This window comes from Pleuronectes platessa, chromosome 14 (genome assembly GCF_947347685.1).
Source record: "Pleuronectes platessa chromosome 14, fPlePla1.1, whole genome shotgun sequence".
Taxonomy (NCBI): Eukaryota; Metazoa; Chordata; class Actinopteri; order Pleuronectiformes; family Pleuronectidae; genus Pleuronectes; species Pleuronectes platessa.
In genome coordinates, this window is record NC_070639.1 from 9,158,946 (window position 1) to 9,169,681 (window position 10,736).

Here is a 10,736-nt window from a genome sequence, read left to right on the forward strand (position 1 = left end):
AGTGGTCTTATGTCTCACTTTTCACCTGCACCAACTTCTCCTTCATGGCAAGGGGGGGATGGGAGGGGCTTTTAAACATAATAATCTCATGACCACAAATGTGTTCCGTTGCCTAGATACAGGGGGTGTATCACATCACCCGATGTCCCACATTACCCCGCTCTCCCCTACTTTTCAAAAACCTAAAACTATTTATGGTTGAAAAGAGTCACTCTGTCACCCCCTGCTGGACAAACATTGTCCAAAACATAACAAACAGCTCACTCAAATTTGTTCAGGGGGAGGTTTGTCTTAATGGCGGCATTGCTTAAATATCAGTATATTTCACACATTAGTCACACATTATTGTTGTTATGTCTCCACATTGTTAGATGGTTGTTTCAGTTCTGAACTTAAATGTTTAAATGCAGTTTATACAGTTCTAAATACATGAAAAATGAACATATCAGTCATAAATGTGTAGAAAGATGTTCAAAATGGAACTCAGCAGATAAACATTGTATCAGTGTCTTTATAACAACAAATCTGCACAAATCTTTACATATTTTCTCTTATTTGTAATCTCTGTATATTAGTTTTTACTCCATTTATATTTTTCGAGATTCTTTATATTCACTTACACTTAAGAATAATTATCTTTACACATAAGTATTGCATTTTACTTAGTTTTACTTACTGATGCCTATTTTTGACTCTTGCTGCTGTAATATTGTAGATTTCCCCATTGTAGAACTGATAAAGAATTAATTTATCTTAGTTTATCTTAGAGAGAGAGAGAGAGATGCCTGCCAAAACCAAACCCTGTGAAAACAGGTGTTACCTATTGGCAGGCTGACTACTCGCCACGCCCACTGACATACCTGAAATGCAGACAGACAGAAGCAGGTGACAGGAAAAAGGTCGGTGGTTGTCACAAAGTGAAAAGTGAAAGTAGCGCAGTGGATTTGAAATGATGCTCACTGAGTCCATTAATCAAAGTGAAACTCAAACTGTTGTCACATGGTCACACACGCACACACAGACACAGACACACACACACACACACACACACACACACACACACACACACACACACACATACAGAGGCCTGGGTCACATCAGTGTGTAAATTGGCCAGCGTCTACATTTAGCTTCACTGCTAAATGTTCCCCTTGGATGCTAATAAACCAGAGTTTTCGCCACCTCACCTTGACATACACTTACACCAAAATAAGTGTTTAATCCTGTTTGTACTTTTCTTTGATAAATAGTTGAACTGTCATCAGAATAAGATACAGGTTAAATGTATCAGAAAAGATTTAGAAGAGCCCTTTCTGTTTAGTTTTCACTTTTAGTTGTATTTACTTTTTTAATTCAGGCCTAATTGGAGATTGTTTTATGATATTGATCAATTTACTTTTATTTCGATGTCCAGCCCCTTGGATAATATAAATAAGGTTTATTTGATAAAGCACTATCTCCCGGAGCAAAGTCCCAAAGTGGCTCTCATAAATAAAATAGCACCATATAAGATCAATAAATAATAGATATATGCAGTAAAAGAGAGTGGAAAAAACATGCAAACAGAAGGACAACCAAAAATGCATGGTTTCTAAACTATAATATACAAGGTTAGACAATGATTGATTTGAATAGTCAGGATTTCAGTTGTATTTTAAAGGCTAAAACAGATGCCGTAGAACGTAAGTTGGTTAAAAAGAACATTCCTTAAAGTTGCAGCCATGACTTTAGATACAGTAAATACCTTTCAGTTTTTAGTCGAGCACATGTGATGACCAGTAAATGAATTATCATTGTGTATCGAAGTGCTGCACTAATAAATAATAGTAGTTTGACCTAATGGCTCCTTTTGGTGAAGACCATAAAAATGTAATCAGCAATAACAACTTTTTACACTCATTCATTTACAGTAAGCTTGTGGCTTTGTGATCTGTATCTTAAACGTATTCATTGTTTAATTTTCGTTTTTTTGTTTTGGGTAATTTATGTTGCGTATCTGTAAAATCACTTGAAATGTGTATACTGGTGTTTTTTTACTGTAGTTTAACAGTTTATAAAAACTCATTTTGATAATTATTTCAGTCTTCCGGGCATCTGATACAACCAGAATTCATGCAGAGCTGATGAAAAGGAGCATTTACCCCAAATTACTTCACCCCCACCTGAGGGGGGAAATGTTACATTGTGTGTGTGTGTCTGTTTATGAATATGTTGTGCTGGTGGGACAGAAGCACTGGGTAGGGCTACACCTCGTTTCTGTCCGTTTAGTCTCACCCTGGCTTGACATTCCCGTACAGATGCCGGGTGTCCAGTTGCCACCGGTTATTTCTGTGATGATCCCCCTTCACACGCTCAGCCCAACCCTGGAGCAAAACAGTCGCCCTCAATCAGACCCCCAAAATAGCCCGGGGGGGTTGGGGGTGGGTGGTATGGCTGCAGACCCCAGAGGACGGTCCAGTGCAGAAGTTGTGTACAACCTTGTCCTCCCATAACACAGACACGCGGGACAGGAGAGGAGTCAAGATCCTGTGACCCCACCAGCCTATCTTCCTCAGTGGATGCCACAGTGCAAGAGGAGTGTCTGTTTCTGTTTCTGCTTGTCACATGTGCTCACTGTAATCAGAGCAGAAAGTCAGACCGAGTGTGGGCCTCAAGTCGTCGAGTGGCTGGTCAATCCTGGACCATGAAGCTGAGAGTGGCGTTGTTTTTTGCGGGCCTCTTCGGGGCGTTGGCAGCCGTGTTCATCCTCCTCTCTTTTGGAACTGATTACTGGCTGCTCGCCTCAGAGAGCTGCCACCCAAATCCTGAGGGCACCGTCGGGCCTGGAGGTGTGACCATAGAGGTGAGTGTCAAAAGATAGTCAGGAATAATTTATTTTACCTACTCTGTATGTTTCTTATTATGTGTTCTTAAGCATAAACATTTTCATACTAGTTACTTGTGAAACTGAAACGAGGTCAGTTGCTGTAAGACCACAGACAAAATCAAGCTTAGTAGTTTCTTTGTTTTGAAGTATATCAGCTTTATTTACTTTCTTAATTCTTACATTTTGACCCTTAAACTAGAATTTAAGCTGCTTCTCCTATGTCAGAGATTGGGATCAGTTGCTTCAATCATTCTCAGTCAACTGCAGAGGGTCGAGGTATCCGTGCTGGGATGTATCCTGTAATCAGACACTGTTTAATGTACTGTGTGTGCAGCTATGCAACAAGTCAGACATAGCTTGTACCATGAGGCTCGATGATAGAAATACAAATACCAGTTCTCCCACTGGTATGATAGTATATATGGTATGATAGTATTAAATATCACTGACTAGAACATACTTAGCTCTTCATCGTGAGCACAGATGATACTGGAACTGAGACATGATACCATCACAATAAAACTAAAGTGGGCCTGGGTTTGTACACTACATAGTAAAGCAACGTGACTTCAGTTTAATCAACGATAAAGAATTATTTATCAAGCTTAATTGTTATAATTGTTTGAAAATGTACAGGATCCAGTAAGAATACAGTGAGATTCATTCTTTGGACCGTTCAGTAGGTTTGTTGGCAAACCTATAGGTTAGTGCCGCTCATCAGCTTATTTGAGTCCTCTGAGAAGACCCCATTTCCGGGTGTTTGATATGATGGTCACATGATTGGTATAATGGTTAATATTAGCCTGCAGAAGAGATGTGCATTTGGATTCTGTCCAAACACATTCTTGTTGTTCAGGAAGACCTGAATCCCTAGGTTGGGAGCCAATATTCTTAAGCATAGACTGGAGGCATCATCAGAGAGGGAGTGAAAACATAATTCAGGCCATCCGGGGACACCGCTTCCATGCAATCCACCATTCTGCTAACTTTGTAAGCCAACGCTGTTTGTTGATGTAACATCTCGCAGACTTGTTATAAGTTTGAGTACTGTCTTCATCTGGGAGGAAAGATCTATACCCATTGTTCAAAATAGAAATCTGAGACTGACCAAAAGCAGTCTAATAAAATCTGAGTTTTTAAGGTGTATTGCTGTGTGAAGCCTTAAAAAAATGCACTACAACATATGGAGTTTTTAACAGACACAGAAAATAAGATGAATCAAAATATTATATTTATATAAAGCCTAAAGCAAAATACAAAAAACAACAACAGTGCAATTGTTCAACAAGGTCTTCAAAGTCAAACATGCCCTGTGTTAACCTTGACTTAGGCTAAGTTACGTCACAGTATCAAATTGATCTGAGAGGTTTGTTATGGATGATGAAAGAGTCACTTTAGGACGTGTGTTTCTGCTCACGTGCAAAAAGAGGGACCACCCATGATGAGGGTTTCCTGAGCGGGATCATCCTCTACCTGCACACACACACATGCAGCGCCGAGTCGAACCAGACCAAGGTCAGAGGTGCTTGCTCAGCTCAACCTTTTGACCTGGATCAGCAGCTGCTCCTTCCCACTGTGACACCACCTGCCTCAGAAGATCCAGAGACGGCAGAATTACACCGACAGATTGAAGTGCAGTGCATCCACAAATATTCATGTGTCAATATTTATCTTCCCCTTCTCCCAGCGTGGAGATGTGTTGGTGCAGGAGGATCATAAGGATGTAACTCTGTATCATGAGGGCTTCTTCTGGAAGTGTTCCTTTGGAGGCAACATGGAAGATGACGACCTGCTCTGGAAACTCTGGTTCAGTAAGTGGGATCCATGATGTAGTAACAATAGTTATATATATTTGCTATATTTAGTTTATATCCTTCTGATCTTATTAAAACCATAATAGAGAAAAAGTATTGTTGTAAAGCATTTTCAAAAAATAACAGCTTGTAACTGTGTTTTTCAAGGTGCTATATAAAAGGGTTTATTGTAATTATTTATTACTATTAAATATTATAGTATACAAACATATTCCATATTTATGTTATATGTATGTTCGTCTTTTTTTTATAGTTTTTTACAAAAGTAACTTCCAAAGACAGAATTTAACTTCTGGGTCAACTCTCCTGTTAGTCCTACTTTGGATTTACTGAAATTTGGGACTGGGAGGGGACACTGCTGTGTTAAAGGTGCTGTTTATTACCAGTACAGAGCATATGAACATCCACTGTATTTTTATATTTTACAGCTGGTGTCTCTGAGACCCTAAACCCAGGTAAAACATCACTTTTTGTAGCAGATTCCTGAACACACGTCATCAGTTAATTCCTGATTTCTCTTTATTATGCTCCCTTCTGAAGCTGATGATTGGTGAGTGCAGGAACCCATTCTCCTCCAATATTATTCTTCCACACAGTCACGCGGCGTCACTACGACTCTGCTGCGGAATCAATCATCAGCTTCTGATTGGCTGCTTCTCTCTGCATATATAAATTGTTTTGGCGACACAGTGGTATAAACCGTCCCATGTGACTTTTTAAGAATAAAAGTGCCATGTGATGTTATTGTGGTTGCTTGTCAGATGATTGCGTGTCCTCCAGTTTCTAATGGGGGACTTTGACTGGTGTTTCATTGTCAGAAACACCCTCGGGTGCTGAGAGGACCTTGTGAGGTTCTTTGAATTTCACATGGTGGAAGAAAAGAGAGAGAGTTGAGGAGGAATATTAAAAACATTGGAGGAAAAAGTGCACAGTAATGCTAACGTTCTGTTTCTCCGTATTGAGTATTTAGCTGCATCTTAATCCAGGAAAACTCGAGGTAAACATGGTTTGCAGTCAAAGTTTACAACAGAAATATGATGATCAGAGAAATTGACAAATGAGGTGAAATAAATGCAAATTTTCTTTTTTGAAATGGCTGTTGTACATTTTTTTCTTCTGTCAGATTAAAAAAATCAGCAAGAAATAACTGGGATCTCATCTACCTGAAAAATTGCATTTTCATTTCTTTATTGATTTATTTTTTCCATCTCCAGCAAATCAGCCAAACTCCAAAGTGTGCATGCACGCCTACCTCTTCCCGTTCCCTGTGTCTCATCAGACCCACAATGCCACGGAGTACGATTCTGCCATAAGTAAGTGTTTTTCTTACATTTACCTCTTTGTACAAAGTTAAGACTGTTTTCCCTCTGAAAGTTGCTCTTGTGCAGCTGGCTGAATATTCTTGGTTTCCCAGTCTACAGAGGCTTCTGGAGCATCTTCATGCTCATTGGCGTGGCAGCGGTGGTGCTCGGTGGGTTCGTCATCATCTGTGCTGCTCCGTTTGCCAGCTACCGCCTCTACAAAGCAGGAGGCAGCCTCTTCCTGACATCAGGTGAGACTTTGAGATTTTGAAATCCTTCTTGTTTTATGATGCTTGCACTTGTACTTTATTTGAAAGTACTATTACTGTCACTACTACATTGTATTACTTTCCCTTTAAAACTGGGTCCACCTAGAGCAATAATAGAAAAATTGTGCTTAAAAATGTATTAACCAGGATCAACAAATTATAAAAGGTCAGTATAAAAGAATAATATCAAACAAACTAAGATGGTTTCTTTAGAGTGACCTAATTCAAGAAAATGATGTATATTTAGCAGATAATAATTATGTACTTCAACTTAGGTTTGATTTTTTATGCTGGACTTTGACTTGCCGATGAAGAAAGAAACGTATATTTAGTTGTTTGATGAGAGTGGCTGATCTTCTTTGTGGCAAGCACATTGGTAAACACAGGTCCAATTACATTGTCTTAGTTGTTCTTACTTGAATCTATGAGTTTATTGTAACGCTATATATTTGACCATCTGGGAGGGAACAGATGATAAGTCGGTAGAGGATTCATGTCAGGATCATCATTATCCTGAAAGTCTTAAGGTTCATTGTATCCTCATGCCAGAGACAGGATGGCAGCTCCTATAACAAAACACTTTGTTTAGGAATACATACATTTTATATACGATATGAAAAGTTTAGAAAAAATGCATTAATTCACAAATTCCCTGAAACCCATATAGGTGACATTTGAAATAAAATCCTTTATGTTGGGTGTCATGATGTGCATCTGAATAACACTGGTTAAATATTTGTTTTTGTCCCCTGTTGTGGATCTACAGGTTAGTGTGTATACATATATACACATGTATATGAGTGAGTTTCAGTCATTACATATCATTCTGTGTTGTTCTTCTCTGCTCCAGGTATTTTCCTGCTGTGTGTGGTTGTGATGTACGTACTGTGGCTGCAGGTGCTGGATGTAGTGGAGGTCTACATCGACCACCAGCGCTCCACGCTGTGTCCAAACTTCCAGCTATCCATTAGCTACGGTCTGTCCTTCATGTTTGCCCCCATCGGCATCTTCTTCTGCCTCCTGTCGGGCCTTCTTTTCCTCCTCATCGGCAATTCCATCAAGCTTGAGTGTCACTGACTTTAACCCTACTGTAGGGTCTAGAGATGTTTCAGGGTTTTTTCTTTTCCTTATTTTCTTTTGTTAAACCCGAATATCTTAACTATTTTCTGCTGCATGAGCCTATGGATAGATCCCAGCTTTGTGGCATAAATAATCTGAAATGTTTGGACATTTTGTTCCATGACAAAAATATTGCTCAACTATTTTTGAGAACAGAAATATCATTATAATCCCCCCTTGCAGTGAGCTACATTCAACTGAGCTTATTTCCCAGATAGCCTACAGATGTGGGCCACTTCAGGCAATGATACAGCACTTCAGGCCCTCTTGTGGTCTGAACAAATGGGATGTGAGCCTAAAGTGGCCCATGTTGGAAATAACGTTGCGGCCACCTTTAGCACCTTTGGTATTGCTATGGCTAACTTGTGGCCCGGATCTGGCAAAATGGAGTGAACCGCCAATGTGCCATCATTCCATGCAGCATGTAGGCTGGTTATGGGCCAAGTCTGGGCCAAACCAATTTTGCTCTGTGGGTTACACATAGTTCTGTGCTATCTGTGGATTATAGACAAGCATAGATTATAAATATCTGAGGTGTATAACACAACATTTTAATTCCTTGTGTTGATGGTTATGAGGCTTATAAGTGCTTATTTTTATAATGCAAAAGTACATGAAATTTAATGTTGATGAGGAGATATTCTGTTATTTAGAAACTATTTTGTCTGCACGCGGAAATGTTCCCTGTTTAAACAATAATTATAAAATATATTTTTGCTTTGGACAGTATCAATAAATAAAACAATGAGCTTAATAGAATGCTTATGAGGTGGTATGATCATTCTTTATGCAGTAAGATGTGTGCATTTTTAGAAAGAGCTAACTTTTCTCTCTTCAGTTTTGATGAGGCCGATGGTAGTTTTTTGTCAACAAATTCCATGAAAAGACCAAAACAAATAAAGTGAAGGACTCCAAATATTCTCTAACCTCCAAATCTTTATCCATTTGTACTCAACTCCAAAGCACAGATAGATACTTTCATGTTGAGATGGTTGTTTACTAATCAGAAAGTCTTGGTTTGATTTCTGCATCACAAATTGTTACTGACAGCTCTGTTTGAATGATGTGTGATAGTAAAATAGTTGCAATGATTGCATCAATGGGATTTGTTCTTTAAGGCTTTTTGAGAGGTTGATAAGACTGGATGCTCTATGTAAATATAATTAATATAACATATTTACCATTAAGTTGTTTAGAGCAATTTTTTACCTGCAGAATAAACACAGTCTGTTTGATGACTAACAGAACCCACGTTCATGGTAATGAAGGAACATGTAATCAAGTGCAATATTGATGTGTTTGTTAATAATCAGTAGACAAAAGTTGAGCCAACCCTATGGCACCAAGGAATTAACTAGTAATCATAATAATCATAATAATAATAGTTTTTATTATTATGATTAATAGTTAATTCCTTATTTGTTATTACTATTATTATATTAATGGGTCAAAATATTGTTGTTTTTGGTCTTTACATGGGATTTTCTTCAAGAACTATATATATATATAAAATCTGATGACTAAGAAGTACAATTTGCTTCGTCTCCAGTATTATTTGATTACTTCTGTACATAGCCTGAAACGGTGCTGTTGTTTTGTTGTGTTATTAATTTTTCTGTTGCTTGTATGTAACTGTTTTATGTTGCTTTTTTCACTCAGTCCATTTTCACGGTGAGTTATAGCATAGTGTGTTTTGAGATACAAACATAACACAACATTTCTTTGGTGATTTGTCTCCCGACAAAGAAAACATGGAGAAGATACGCTTTGGTTGGTAAAATAAAGAATTATATTTCACATAAGACACTGGAAATGGGTTTGCATTGTTTAATACAGGTACTTTCACAAGATAATGCTGCATGCATCTAAAATCATTATTATGATTATTGGAGAAGAGGCTCTCATCAGCACAACACAACAAACATAACTCTGATATTGGCAAAGCAAGGTTTACAAGTGTAATAAATGTCTTTGCTTCTCTTTTGTCAACATGCAGGTACAAATATGATTGTTGTAACAAAGGCTCAGACCAATCCAAAAGATTATACTACAGTACCATCAGATGGCGCTCTTGCCTCACTTGATCCACACTTCAACTTGCACCCTGAGAGGCAGAAATCCCATTTTGCTCATCTGGAGTCTATGTGGAGGGTATATGGCGTTATGCATTTAATCATAACTTCAGAGGGGGGATCTGTAGATGAAAGAATTCACACCTTGGCTGACAGACGGACTGTAATTTCACTCATGAATGGAGCATTTGATCAGGATCTGAATGGACCCCTGTGTGGACTCTCATGTGTCTGTATCAGCGCTCAGGCTTTATAATATACTTATCATACATAGGGAAATGCATCTGCGGTTTGAGAGTGACACAATGTGAGGCATTGATTACTGCGTGAGATTGACTTTGCCTCCGTAGTAGACTCTTGTGATGGAGATTCACTCTTCCAAAAATTCTGAAATTCTCATTGCCGTCCACATGGGAGGAGTGGCCTCAGCAGAGCTCGAATCCACTGCAGGTCAGGCCAGGAGGCTACAGAGGTTGGCAGATGCTAATAAATTGTAAGATAAGATCACAGGATTTGTCCTGTTTCAGGTCTTTTCACGAAAGGTCTCCCCGAGGAAAACAGAGTTCTTATCTTGGTGGACTTCCTGGTTTAAATGAAATGCTAATAAGATGAAAGAAAAAAGGTTTAATCATTTCTCCATCCATATCCAAATGACCATGTGTGTGGAGGAAGAGCATGTGTGTGAGAGAGTGAGTTTTAATGCAGGTGAGGAGGAAGCTACCTCCAGGAGAAGCCCGGGCCTTGCAGTCAGTAATGTCATCAGAGTGGGAGTCCCAGCTGAATTCAGCACTGTTCTGCATGATTGCCCATGATAATTGTGTGTTGATAGGGAGCGCCGGAGATGGAGTATAATTTCCACCGAGAGATTCCTAAACAAATACCTGTGCTCAGCAGAGGGATGGTGTGCAGCAGGAGGTGAGGAGGAGAATCGCGGATGAGGGCAGATAGAGGATGAGAGGGTAAAGCTTCCAGAGGAGGAGGAGGAGGAAGAAGGAGGAAGGAAAGACAGGAAGCAGCATTTTCCCTGCACGACCTAGTGAAACCAGAGCAAGGTCCTGCAAGACACTGCACTTAAAACACAATCTAGTGAGACAAAAAACACAGTTCCAACAGAACAGAAGAGAATAGAAGAGAAAAAATAACACAGAATACAATAGAATAGAATAGAACACACTAAAGCAGCTTAAACCACAACAGAAAAGAGTAGAAGTGTAGACATAAAATAATGAAATAGAATAGAACAGAACACATCAGAGCAGTTTAGAGCAGAACAAAATAAAACAGGGCAGAAAAGA

General features: G+C 39.0%; 1 protein-coding gene across 2 annotated transcripts; it reads left to right on the forward strand.

The window, feature by feature from the left end:
* Nucleotides 1–2,478: 2,478 nt before the first annotated feature.
* tmem182a (transmembrane protein 182a) lies at nucleotides 2,479–9,105 on the forward strand. Of its 2 annotated transcripts, XM_053440138.1 has the most exons (6): nucleotides 2,479–2,842; nucleotides 4,554–4,677; nucleotides 5,109–5,135; nucleotides 5,895–5,993; nucleotides 6,095–6,232; nucleotides 7,101–9,105. In XM_053440138.1, exons 1-6 carry the CDS (start codon nucleotides 2,684–2,686, stop codon nucleotides 7,325–7,327), a joined length of 774 nt encoding a protein of 257 aa, XP_053296113.1. In that variant the 5' UTR covers nucleotides 2,479–2,683; the 3' UTR covers nucleotides 7,328–9,105. The 2 variants fall into 2 exon arrangements, with proteins under 2 accessions (XP_053296113.1, XP_053296114.1); XM_053440139.1 differs by lacking the exon at nucleotides 5,109–5,135.
* The last annotated feature ends 1,631 nt before the right edge of the window (nucleotides 9,106–10,736 follow it).

Coding starts and splice junctions, on each gene's coding strand:
- tmem182a (XM_053440138.1), top strand. CDS start 2,684: ATGAAGCTGAGAGTGGCGTTGTTTTTTGCGGGCCTCTTCGGGGCGTTG. Junction 2,843..4,553: donor CTGGAGGTGTGACCATAGAG/GTGAGTGTCAAA, acceptor CCCTTCTCCCAG/CGTGGAGATGTGTTGGTGCA. Junction 6,233..7,100: donor CAGCCTCTTCCTGACATCAG/GTGAGACTTTGA, acceptor TCTCTGCTCCAG/GTATTTTCCTGCTGTGTGTG.